This window comes from Propithecus coquereli, unplaced genomic scaffold (genome assembly GCF_000956105.1).
Source record: "Propithecus coquereli isolate 6110/MARCELLA unplaced genomic scaffold, Pcoq_1.0 Scaffold358, whole genome shotgun sequence".
Classification (NCBI taxonomy): Eukaryota; Metazoa; Chordata; class Mammalia; order Primates; family Indriidae; genus Propithecus; species Propithecus coquereli.
In genome coordinates, this window is record NW_012149263.1 from 617863 (window position 1) to 631475 (window position 13613).

The following is a 13613-nucleotide window of genomic DNA, read 5'->3' on the forward strand; positions in this document are numbered from 1 at the left end:
GTACCTGCTGACTCAAAGCTGGGCATTTCTCCAGCGCCTGCAGGAAAAAGGGCTCTGCCTCTCTGCCCTCCTTTGGCCCTGCACGTCCTAGGAGGTGGCCAGCTTCGCTGTGATCTGCCTTGTAGTACAGTTTCCTCTGCTTTCTCGCCGTCGTCTAGAAAATGGCCAGCATTTAAATAGACTGTGGCCTTCAGACCTTCTCCTTACTGTTATGCTGTGATTCCCTCATGAATGAATGAATGTACTGTTATGTCACTGGGATTTGGGGAGGATGGGGAGGTGGGTGCATATGCCTATATTTAGCCTGTCATCTTGAAAGGAAGCTCCTTTATGCCATACCATTGCTGACACAGGACTGCTTGCCACTCCCTTTTCTCTGTTGGCTTAGTGACTGAGTGGATTTACAATTGTTGTCTGTATTCACAGATCATAGCTATCAGTCTGTAGTCAAATAGGAACATTTTAATTAATTCAGGGATTAAATTTCTCCTGGTAGCTTACTTAGTCCATTTGAAGTAGAAGTTAGACATCACTGAAGCGTGTGATGCTTCCTGCCCTGGGATGGGTAGATTTCTGTTGGGTTCAAGGGTTGGGTAACTTTACAAGACCTTTCTTTTTTCTCTAACTTTTTTCCAGACAAACAGAAATAACAAGGCCTGTTTACTTTTGCTTGTTTTGTGGGAATGATAATAAAAACATCATCAAGCATTTAGTGCTTAATAAATGCCAGATATTATTCTAAATGCTTTATGTGTATGAACTCATTTAACTCAATAACAGTAATTACTGGTTTTTTTGTTTTGTTTTTGTTTTGTTTCCCTTTTTTTAAGTTTTCTATTTTCCTAACTGCTAGACTATATGGGAAATAATTACTTTTATTATCACTATTTTACAGACAATGAAACTGAGGCAGAGAGAGGTTAAGGAACTTGCTCAAGGTCACATAGCTGGTAAGTGACAGAGCCAGGATCTCCCAAGTTAGGCAGGCTCCCGGGACCCGTCTTGTATTCACTTCGGTATCTGCCTCTCTAAAGGGAAGTGCTTCAGGAGATTTTCCCAGGGTGACTGACCACTTTTCATATCTTACCAATTATGGGTATAAGAAAACCCTCTTACACTGAATCTTGATCTGGTTTTAGGCATGTTCTTTATTGTTTGAAGCAGAAATTGCTGATGACTCTGATTGCAGAAATGAGTGTTTTAAATGATGTAATCATGTCCGAGTTCCATTTTAGTTTATTGAGAACCTTTGCAAATTATTGTGTTGAAAAGATGTGACTTAACCTACTAAAATGCTTTTTTTGCTATGTATTTGAGAATTTTAAGTAGCATTAAAACTTTTGAATATGTTACTTAAATCTTAACAAGTCTTGGCTACACTAACTTCTGAGGTCTTTCACAATTCGTATTTATTTCCATGCAGCATGAATAGTGGATTCATAAATGGTGAATGTTTTCCCAGTGAAAATTCTTTTAAAGAAAATATGGAAAAGAAATGTCCTTAAATGGATTGAACATATTTTAGCCTTTCAGGCAGATTAATATGGGGGGAACGCATTTGAAAAACATTGAGACAGCATTTGGAAGAAATTAATTTTTAAAAAATAAAAATAAAATCCAGGTGCTTGTGTGCATGTGTATGTTCATGTTTGTGTGCATTTTAAACATTTTATTTCAGAAGTGTTCAATGATATATGCTATTAGAGCAAATGATGTGATGAACCTCATGTACCCATCACTTGACTTCCAACAGTATGTTAGCCGGGCATGGTGGCGCACACCTTGGTCCCAGCTACTCGGGAGGCTGAGGCAGGAGGATCGCTTGAGCCCAGGAGTTTGAGGTTGTCATGAGCTATGATGCTGCCGTTGCACGCAAGCTGGGGCAACAGAGCAAGACTATCTCAAACCAACAAACTAAAAATTGTAATGAAATCCTGAAAGGCTGTGCGAAGTGGAATTCTTACAGTATTATACTAAATATACTCAAGATTCACTACCTAAAGGATCTTCTGGGTATCTTTTAAGATGTTCAGGTACCCTCTGATTATTTGTTTCATAGGTTGATATTTTTGTATTTTAGACTTTTAAGAAGAGGAGTATCCCATTATGTTGGGAATACAAGTATTTCAAGTGGTGTTAGTGTTAGGTATATAGTTGATCCTCATTATTTTGTGGATTCTGTATTTACAAATTTGCCTACTTGGTAAACTTTATTTGTAACCCAAGATCAGTACTTAGAGAGCTTTTGTAATCATTTTCAGAACATGTATAGAGTGTGAAAAATTTGAGTCGCCCAACACGCACATCCCCAGCTCAAGTCAAGTAAGGCATACTCTGCCTTCCTGTTTTAGCTCTCAGACTATAAACAGCGTCCTCTTCATCGTCTATTTAATGTCACGTTTTTTGCATTTTTCTGCTTTTTGGCAATTTCATTATTTAAAATGGCCCCTAAACATAATGCTGAAATGCTGTCTAGTGTTCCTAAGCTCAAGAATGCTGTGATGTGCCTTATGGAGAAAATGTGTGTTAGATAAGCCTCATTTAGGTATGAGTTACAGTGCTGTTGGCTGTGAGTTCGATATTAATGAATCAACAGTATATATTAGATAAGGTATCTTTAAACAGAACACGCATAAAACAAGTTTACGTATTGATTGTTGTATGAAAATGTTATGACCAGAGGCTCGTAGGAACCCGACTCATGTATTTCTTCTAGGAACAGTGGTTCGGTGTTCCCTAATTCAGTGTTTGTGGCAACTTTTTATATAATTTCTGTGAATAACAAGAATCAACCGTATGTGATGAGTTGCTTCTCTCTTGCTGCTGTGAAGATTCTCATCTTTGGCTTTAGACAATTTTATTATAATGTCTTAAGTTTGGGTCTCTTTGAGTTTGTCCTACTTGGAATTCATTTAGCTTCTTGGATGTGTAGATTCATGTTTTTCATCAAATTTGGGGCATTTTTTTTTTTTTTTTTTTTTTTTTTTTTGAGGCAGTCTCACTCTGTTGCCCGGGCTAGAGTGAGTTTCGTGGCGTCAGCCTAGCTCACAGCAGCCTCAGACTCCTGGGCTCAAGCGATCCTCCTGCCTCAGCCTCCCAAGTAGCTGGGACTACAGGCATGCGCCACCATGCCCGGCTAATTTTTTCTATATATTTTTAGCTGTCCAATTAATTTCTTTCTATCATTGGTAGAGACGGGGTCTCGCTCTTGCTCAGGCTGGTCTCGAACTCCTGAGCTCAAACAATCCGCCCACCTCAGCCTCCCAGAGTGCTAGGATTACAGGTGTGAGCCACTGCGCCCGGCCTAAATTTGGGGCATTTTTAACCCATTATTTCTTCAAATATTATTTGTGTATTTCTCTCCTCTTCCTCTCAGAATCCCACTATACGTATGCCGGTGTGCCTGATGGTTTCTACAGGTCTCTGAGGGGCTGTTCCTTTTTAGTCATTCCTTTTCTTCTGTCCCTCAGACTGGATAATCTCAGTTGGCCTATCTTGAAGTTCACTGATTCCTATTCAAAACTACTGTTGAGCCACTTAGTGTATTTTTTTTTATGTCAGTTATATTTTTCAATTCCAGAATTTCTATTTGGTTCTTTTTAAAAAATAATTGCTTTTATTAATATTCTGTATTTGCTGAAACATTGTTCTTATACTTTCCTTATATTCTTTAGACACAGTTTCTTTTAGTTCTTTGAACATATTTAAAATAGCTGATTTAAAGCCTTAGTCTAGACTGAGCACAGTTTGAGAGGCCGAGGCAGGAGGATCATTTCAGGCCAGGAGTTCGAGACCAGCCTGAGCAATGTAGTGAGACCTTATCTCTACAGAAAATAAAAACAAATTAGCTAGCCTGGTGGTGCATGCCTGAAGTCCCAGCTACTCAGGAGGCTGAGGCAGGAGGATCACTTTAGCTCAAGAGTTCGAGGTTGCAGTGAGCTATGATCGTGCTGCTGCACTCCAGCCTTGGTGACAGAGCAAGACCTTGTCTCTCAAAAAATAAATAAATAAGTACATAAAGTGAATTCAATAGGTTTTAGTATATTAACAAAGTTGTAGGACTGTCAACTACTATCGTATTCTAGAACATTTTAGTCACCAAAAGAAACCCTATATTCATTAGCAGTTGCTTCCCATTTTTTTCCTACCCCCACCTCCTGACAACCACTAATTTACTTTCTTTATGTCTCTATGGATTTGCCTTATCTGGACATTTCATATCAATGGAACCATATACTATATGACCTTTTTTCCCCTTTTTTAGAGATGAGCTCTGGCTATGTTGCCCAGGCTATGTGCAGTGGCTATTCATAGGCACAATCATAGCGCACTACAGCCCTGAACTCGTGGGCTCAAGCGATCTGCCCACCTCAGCCTCCTGAGTAGCTGGGACTACAGGCATGTGCCACCCCATCTGCCTTAGTGTGTGACCTCTCGTGTCTGGCTTCTTTCAAAAGTTTTCAAGGTTTATCCATGTCGAAACATTTATAAGTACTTCATTTCTTCTTATGGCTCAGTAATATTTCATTGTTTGGCATACCACTTTTTGTCGATTCATTTATCAGTTGATAGACATTTAGGTTGTCTCTATTTTTTGGCTATTATAACTAATGTTGTTAGGAACATTTGCATCTAGGTTTTTATATGAATGTGTGTTTTCAATTTTCTTCAGTAAAATTGCTTGGTCATATGGCAATTCTGTGCTTAACATTTTGAGAAACGGACATACCACTTTTCACGGGGGCTTCGTCATTTCACATTCCCACTAGCAATGTATGAAGGTTCTGATTTCCCCATATTCTTGCCGAGACTTATTTTCTGCTTTGCTTTTTATTTGCTTTTGTCACAGCCATTCAACTGTGTGCGAAAGGGGTTATTGTTTTGATTTGCATTTTCCTAATGAATAGTGTTGTGGAGCATCTTTCCATTTGCTTTTGGCCACTTGTGTATCTTGGGGGAAATGTCTGTTCAGATCCTTTGCCCATCTTTTAATCAAGCTATTCATCTTGTTGAGTTTTAACAGTTCGTTATATATTTTGGATACTAGACACTTAACAGGTATATGATTTTCAAATATTTTTGTCAGTTTTATGTGTTGTTTCTTCACCTTCTTGATAGTGACCTTTGATGCACAGATGTTTTCATTTTGATGAAGTCCAATTTATCTGTTTTTTTCTTTTTTTTTTTCTTTTTATTTTTTTGGAGACAGGGTCTTGCTCTGTCACTCAGGCTGGAGTGCAGTGGTGCCATCATAGCTCACCGTAACCTCAAATTCCCGGGCTTAAGCAATCCTCCCACCTCAGCCTCTGGAGTAGCTAGGACTACAGGTGGGTGCCACCACACCCAGCTAATTCTTTAGTTTTTTGTAGAGATGGATCTTGCTATATTGCCCAGGCTGTTCTCAAACTCCCAGCCTCAAGTGATCTTCCCCGCTTGGCCTTCCAAAGTGCTGGGATTACAGGCATTAGCCACCACACCTAGCCTGTTGTTTCTTTTTGTTGCTTCTGCTTTAGGTATCGTGTCTAAGCAGCCATTGTCTAATTCAAGATCACAAATATTTACATTTAAGTTTTCTTCTAAGAGTTTTATAATTTTAGCTTTTATATTTAGGTCTCTGATTTATTTTGATTTAATTTTTGTGCATGATGTGAGGTAGGGGTCCCAGATTCAATCTTTTACACGTGGATATTTAGTTTTCCTAGCACCATATATTGAAAAGACTATCCTTTCCCTATTAAGTAGTTTTTGTTTTTTTTTTTGAGACAGAGTCTCACTGTGTTGCCCGGGCTAGAGTGCCGTGGGGTCATCCTAGCTCACAGCAACCTCAAACTCCTGGGTTCAAGCCATCCTCCTGCCTCAGCCTCCCGAGTAGTTGGGACTACAGGCATGCGCCACCATGCCTGGCTAATTTTTTCTATGTATTTTTAGTTGTCTGATTAATTTCTTTCTATTTTTAGTAGAGACGGGGTCTCGCTCTTACTCAGGCTGGTCTCAAACTCCTAAGCTCAAACAATCCGCCTGCCTCGGCCTCCCAGAGAGCTAGGATTACAGGCATGAGCCACCGCGCCCGGCCGCCTATTAAGTAGTTTTAGCACCTTTGTCTAAAATCAACCGACCACAGATGTATAGGCTTATTTCTAGACTTCCAGTTCTATTCCACTAATTTATGTATATTTTCTTGTACCAGTACTTCACTACTTTGATTACTATAGCTTTATAGTAGATTTTCAAATCAGGAAGTGTTCTCCATTTTTTTTTTTCAATATTTGTTTTAGCCATCTGGATCCCTTGCATTTCCATATGAATTTTAGTTTTTAGTTTATTTTTATTTTTTATTTAAGAGACAGGGTCTCAGTATGTTACCTAGGCTAGTCTCAAATTCCTGGGCTCAAGTGATGCTCCTGCCTCAGCCTCCTAAATAGCTGGGATGGCAAGTGCATGCTACTATACCCAGCTTCCATATGAATTTTAGGATCAGCTTGCCCATTTCTGTAAAATAGGTAGTTCAAACTTTGATAGAGATCATGTTGAATCTGTAAATGACTTTCAGGAAATAATTTTTTTAATTTTTAAAATTTTTTTAGAGCCAGGGTCTTGCTAACGGCCTAGGCCAGAGTGCAGTGGTTATTTATAGGTGCAGTTGTAGTGCACTGTAGCCTTGAACTCCTGGGCTCAAGTGATCCTCCTGCCTCAGCCTCCCAAGTAGCTGGGACTATAGGCACGTGCCACCACACCCAGCTAATTTTTTATTTTTTGTAGAGATGGTATCTTGCTTCGTTGCCCAGGCTGGTCTCAAACTCCTGACCTCAAGCAATCCTCCCCATTTGGCCCCCCAAAGTGCTGGGATTACAGACGTGAGCTACTGCCCCCGGCCTGTCACGAATTTTAAAAAAGAATATTTGGGAACATATTGATACTTATTTTCAGAAAAGTTTATCAGATTTTTTAAAGAGTCAAGATTCTCTTGAACATAGAGTCATAAATAGTGGCTGTTTAGTTGGATTTACGTGTATGTATTTGTATCACAGTATTCTTATCTCTTGCTCTTATGATCTACCTAACTTCCTATGTTCCTTACATAGTCATAGAAATACGAAGGCATTATGGTAGTTGGCTATGATAAGTAACAAAGTATGATTTATACTTTTTTATACCTACAAAAAAGGAAAATGGAAAGAAGAAAGAAAACCTGGGTGTCAATAAGTAGACCAAACTCTATACAGACATTATATAGGTTGAAATTTAATACATGCTAACTATAACTCCCAGTAAAATTTGAACTATTATTATGTTTGGGAGAACAGATTTTCAAGCAAGCATCATCCCTGCTTTTAGTTCTATGAGAAGAATCAGACAATTACACTTGTAGGCATGAGAAACTGCAACCAGCGATGTCCAGCTATTACCATTTGAGCTACTCAGAGTCAAGGTTTCTGCAGAAGCTACAAAGGGTGTGAAAACTGGCTTTCCTTCTGAACGTCCAGAGAGGAAACTGGTACCCGGGTGAGGATTAGAAGAATCCTCTCTGTACCTGCCAGTCACCCACCTCTTCAGGCTCTTTCTGTAGCCTGTACTTTAGCCCAGCCAGGTATCCTGAGCAGACCTTGTGCAGTCCTGCTTTAGAGCCTTTGCTGTGGTAGTCCTTGCACTTGGTGAGCCCCGCCTGTCTGTCCCTTTTGCACTTGTCGAAAACCTATCCTACGATCCAGGCCTACCTCAGAATAGTTTTTTTTTTCGTAACAACTTCGTGATTTCTCTTGCTCTTTGCTCATCTCTCCCTTTGCTGATCCCCCATGAAGTTTCAAGCCAGACTTGTCAGCAAGCCCCCACTGTAATGTGAGTCCTCATCCTGTCCTCTTGCAGACTGCGACGTCTTCGAGGGGCTTTAAGGGAGTGCTGAACACAGATCGAGGCCACATTCAGTGTGGAATCATACTTTTCTTGCATTATTTTTATACTGTAGCTTCAGGAATTTTCTAATAGTCATTTCATAGTTCAGCTCTGCTTCTGTAACGTTATCATATGATTTCTTTTTTTTTTTTTTTTTTTTGAGACAGAGTGTCACTCTGTTACCCTGGCTAGAGTGCCATGGTGTCAGCTCACAGCAACCTCAAACTCCTGAGCTCAAGCGATCTGTCTGCCTCAGCCTCCCGAGTATCTGGGACTACAGACATGCGTCACCATGCCCGGCTAATTTTTCTATATATTTTTAGTTGTCCAGCTAATTTCTTTCTATTTTTTCAGTAGAGATGGGGTCTTGCTCTTGCTCAGGCTGGTCTCGAACTCCTGAGCTCAAACTATCCACCCGTCTTGGCCTCCCAGAGTGCTAGGATTACAGGCGTGAGCCACCGCGCCCAGCCCATCATATGATTTCTTATTCATTTGTAGCCCACCTGTGTAAATAATAGCATTGCAGAAGTTAATGTTCCAGAATTACTCATTGTCTTATAGCCTTCCTAACTTTATTTTATTTTTCCCCTTACAGGAAATGACTTAGAGGCCTTACAAATACATCTGTGCATTCTTGCTTCAGACTTCACAATTGAGGGCCAACCCAGTCTGGAAGCACCTCTTATTAATGTTACAAGGAAACCGCTACCTCAGCAAACAAAAGGAAAGGAGAAGACTTATAATAACAAATGTCATTTTTTAAAAAAGTTTGTTTTCAGAAAACATTAGAGGAAATTTGGAAATTTTTTGCATTGCAGAGACAAAGCTTTACAGGTAAATGGATTTGACAGGCAGGCTCTGTCAAAATTCTGCAGAGGTTTGATCTTCCTTCCTAAGGACTTTGTGTAAAGTAATTCTCTACTGCTTTTTAAATTGCTGTTGATCAGCTTGTGGGTTTTTGGGTTCTAACTTTTTGGTATGTTGAAGATACATTGTATTACATTATATTACATTTTTAAAAGTTAAGTTATTTTTCTGCCATTGTAAATACAAATATGGAAATATTCTTGCAAGCAATTATAGGTAAGCATTTTTCTCAGCAAGCATATCTTTTTATTAAGAGAGTGGAATGCTAAACAGTTCTTATGTAGTGTTTTGGACACACTTTTATTTTTTGTCAGAGGTCCTGCCTACACTGAAAATATTAATTATATAAACCTGTTGTCCTTCTCACATCTACATTGGATCACGTCACCTGCCTCATGGAAATGCCTTTTTTAAAACTTAGATTTGCAGAACTCCGCTATTTTTATACCTAGCTACCACTTTGGAAAAAAAGAATCAGAACCCTGACCTACTCAGGGTCACTGGGACAGTCTCTCTCCCGTATGTATTGCTGCAGTGCCCAGGACAGTAAAATGGACTACAAGCGGCGCTTCTTGCTTGGCGGGTCCAAGCAGAAGGTGCAGCAGCACCAGCAGTACCCGATGCCCGAGCTGGGCCGAGCACTGAGTGCTCCCCTGGCATCTACAGCCACCACTGCCCCCCTGAGCAGTCTGACCGCTGCAGGCAGCTGCCACCACGCCATGCCCCACTCCACTCCCATCGCCGACATCCAGCAGGGCATCTCTAAGTACCTGGATGCCCTCAACGTCTTCTGCCGTGCCAGTACTTTCCTCACAGATCTTTTCAGCACTGTGTTCAGGAACTCTCACTACTCAAAGGCGGCCATGCAGCTCAAAGACGTGCAGGAGCACGTCATGGAAGCAGCCAGTCGGCTGACCTCGGCCATAAAGCCTGAGATCGCCAAAATGCTGATGGAACTCAGTGCTGGGGCTGCAAACTTTACCGATCAGAAGGAATTCAGTCTGCAGGACATTGAGGTAGAGTATCTTCTGTGTCATACTTAGGTAGGAAAATATATTCCAGAGGTAAGTGAAGATATTGTCTTAGTTTTTTCCAAATCGTTGTAATGGTAGCCTTTGTCCTCTCTCTGTTGGCACTCTCTCCTTGTAAAAAATCTGTGTGTGCCAGGTTCTGAGTTGCTTTCATTTCAAATTGAGTAGGTTAAAAGATTATTAAACAAATGAGCCTATATTTTATGTTTTTGTCCTTTAAATTTTCAAATTGGATCCTGATTTCCAAATAACACATTGTTAAAAGTTCTTAGTGGGTATTGGGAATTCTAAATATGACTAAAAGCTTTATTTGCAGATTTTCATTATGTAGGATTGGTTTGTAGAAAGTTCCACATGTGTTTATAGGATAAATTGTTTTTTCAGTTCTAAACTCACAGCTGTTCACATTCAGATGCATTTGAGTCTTAGTCAACACAGTTCTTGGGGTCCTTTATTTTTTTCCATTGCAGAACTCACAGTCTATCTCGAGGTCATTGATACTTGAAATGAAATATTCTTGTCTTTTAGAGCTCTAGATTAAAATGTAAGGTTAGAATACAAGTTTCATTCAGAATAAAGATGACCTTTTTCCTTGACTTTGTTTAGGAAATGTTTTATTAAACTTTGATCTCTTATATTAGTTCAATAGATTTAAAAAATTATTTTTAGTTGTTCAGAGAGTTAATCTGAGATTGATTTTTCTGTGTGTCCTTGTATGCCTAGGTAAAGTTCTTGAATATGAAGTGCTAGGAGGGAGAACGTCCCTTTCCTTATCCTTGGGCTGAAATCACCAGGCTTTTAAGTCAAATCTGATAATTGAGGTGGCTGAATGAGCTAACACTGCTTTGGGTTAAAAAAAAAAGCTAGTAATGTGACTAATTTTTATTGTGTTTGAAAGTGATTTTGAAGAGATTTGTAAGAGAAACTTAGAATTATTTTTTAAGAGATAGCATCATTGGTGTAAATCAGGGATTATCAAACTTTTTTTTGTAAAGGGCAGATAGGAAATTTTAGGCTTCATGGGCCACATGTGGTCTCTGACACTTTTTTTTTTTTAACAACGCTTTAAAATTATAAAAGTAAAGTTAGGCATGGTGGTGTGCACCTGTAGGCCCAGCTACTGGAGAAGCTGCTGAGGTGGGAGGATCACTTGATCCCAGTAGTTCAAGGCCAGCCTGGGCAATTTAAGGAAACCTGTCTCTTTAAAAAAAAAAAAAAAGCTGGGCGTGGTGGCTTTGCCTGTAATCCTAGCACTTTTGGAGGCCAAAGCAGGAGGATTTATTGAGGCCAGGAGTTTGAGACCAGCCTCGGAAACAGTGAGACCCTGCCTCAATTAAAAAAAAAAATAAAAAGTAAAAATCAATTTTACCTTGTGGACCTGTCTATTCCATGAACTGGATTTGGCCCATGGACTGTAGTTTGCTGCACCTGTTGGTGTAAACATGTAGTAACCTTCTTGGGTAATTTTATATCCAGAGAAATTATCATTTTGAAAGTGTTTATAGAATGGCTTGTCATAGTTTAAAGTATTTTTAAAGTTGTATAGGTAAAGCAGGCCTGTACTTCTCAAAAGAAATTCGTGCAATGAAACATAAAATTTGTTTCCTCTCCCATCCCATTCCTTTCTCCAGAAGTGACCATTGCTAACTGGTTAGTGTATGCCATTCCAGACTACTGTCTGTACATGCACAGATACATATTTGTGCACACACAAAAGTACAGCGTTGGCTTCTGTTTATTTTACATAAAGAACCACATTGTTCAGCCACCAGTGTGCCTGGTCAGTGCTGATAGAGATGTGGCAAGAGAACAGCTAGGGACACTTTGCCCTCTTTTGGAAAGTGTTGAACAATGTTAGACCCAGACTGTTACAGCTATCCCAGGATGACATAAGCACTTTTAGCTTTATTTAGGATTTCAGGCAAGAGTGGTTTGAAAAAATAAGGTCAAAGGCTTTTATTTTAACCCAAACATTTTTGAGCTCTTCTGCAGGCCATGCTTCCAGGTATTGGAGGAGACAGAGCTAGACCTGCATAGCCCTTTGCTTTCCAACCCTGGAGGGCAAGTGCCCTTTGTGCCTCAGGTCAGGACAATTCGAGAAGATAACCAACCCTGAGAAGGAGTAGGGTCTTAGTAAGCTACTGGGGTATAGCAGGACTTTGTTTCTTCTGATTTTCTGGGACCAGCATGGACCACTTAAGCTGAGAAGGGGAAATACTTATTGTTGTAGTTTGGAATTTTGACTTGGCTGTCATTGTTGAAATGCTGATTAGGATAGCTGGAATATTACCATGTTTTTTGTACATAATTGCCTAAACAAATTTTCCAAGACTAGTCTGGAAACTAAGTGCTCTTGGTGGGTTTTAGAATCTATTGTGTCTATTCTAAGTTTCAAACAGCTGACTTACAAATGAATTTCAAAATGTGATTGCCAATTGCCGGCCCGCAGACTTAACGTTTTACTTTTTCCCCAGATACGTGCTGCCAGAGGATTTAGCCATAGGCCAGTAAGGGTTTCTCTTCTCAGAATGTTCACCAACTCACATGAAATGGGTAGGCAATTGGATTTTTTTCCTGTTGGCATTTTTTCGGGTTTTATAAGTAAGGCCCTGAGAGGCTCTTTAACATTCATCCCTGGGGAACAGACTCTGTGGCCTTACATTGCTGAACTTGACTGGCTAGGTAAGGCCTCTGCTCAGGAGCTCAGCCCAGGACTGTGGGTGAAGAAAGCCCTGAATTCAGATCATTCAAATGCTTGACCATTGCAAACCTAGGACAAAGTACGATTCCCCTTCCCACCCTTGAAGGTGGCCAGTGCCTTCTTCTATTGCTCCCCAGGTGATTCTGATTTACAGCCAGGTTTGGTATTTGCTTATTAATTGACAGATACTGATGCCCGGGAACTGTGGTTGCTAACTGTGTGCTCTGCCACTCTGCTCCGGGGCAGGCATGAGTCCCGTCCAGTCTATACTCATCAATGACTTTTAGCCTGGGTGCATCACCCTCACAGTCTACTGTTAGAGTAGTGAGTTGTAACTATGGTGTTTCACTAGGTGACTAGTGCCTGCACCACTGTTTGTCTGTTGTGTCAGCCCAGGAAGTAAATTATGGGGCATAGAGTCAGAAGATCTAGGTTTAGAAGGTGACTCTACTTACTGCCTGTATGGCCTTGAGCAAATCTTTTAACATTTCTGAGCCTCAGTTTGCCCATCTATAAAATGGACTTCTCACCCACCTTCCAGAGTTCTTATGAAGATCAGAAGCGATTAGTGTGTGTGAAGCACTGTGCCTCAGGTAGTTGTCATCATCATCACTATTATTGTTTCCATCATGGCTTGAAAGGTACTATTAGCCCTTCTCTGAAGTGCAAAGGACAATCATGTATGAAGCCGACATCAGAGAGAAATATGCAGCAAGTTATTCCTCTGATTGGAACACTTCTAGGTGGAAACAGTTGCCACTCCCAGAATATCTGTCCCTGCTCTTTTTTATCTAGTTCTTGAGGTAGGTACTTCCTTTCGCCTTCCTGTTATCGTTTCTCTTGGGTGTTCTAAGGCAGCAGCAATACTACCCGCCTGATGACAGAACTGCCGGGATCTTTTCATCATAAAAGCCTAAGAGAACCTCTTCTGCCAGTAATTACTGTTTGCCTTGCACTGAGAATGGGACGTGGGGAAGAAAGTGGATAGGGAGGATGTCCCTTGAATACACTTGCAGTAGTGGCAAGGAACCATGGGTAAGCCAATTGACAGTTTAGGTAGGATTTTCCCCCTCTAGATTTATAGAAAATTTATAGTTTATATTGAATGTGAACTAGAATTTTGT

The 13613-nt window shown here is 40.2% G+C and overlaps 1 protein-coding gene across 3 annotated transcripts in view; it reads left to right on the plus strand.

Annotated features, from left to right (window-relative positions):
* The first annotated feature begins 922 nt into the window (after positions 1–922).
* Positions 923–13613, plus strand: part of KIAA0355 (KIAA0355 ortholog) — a 49329-nt gene continuing 36638 nt past the window's right edge. For 2 of the 3 annotated variants that reach the window (XM_012651530.1, XM_012651531.1), the window contains exons 1-2: positions 923–950; positions 8486–9773. In XM_012651530.1, the coding sequence (XP_012506984.1) occupies positions 9279–9773 (495 nt within the window). In that variant the 5' untranslated portion in view covers positions 923–950; positions 8486–9278. Of the gene's footprint in view, positions 951–8485; positions 9774–12290; positions 12342–13613 lie in introns of those variants that run through there. The other variant, XM_012651532.1, reaches the window with a different exon arrangement.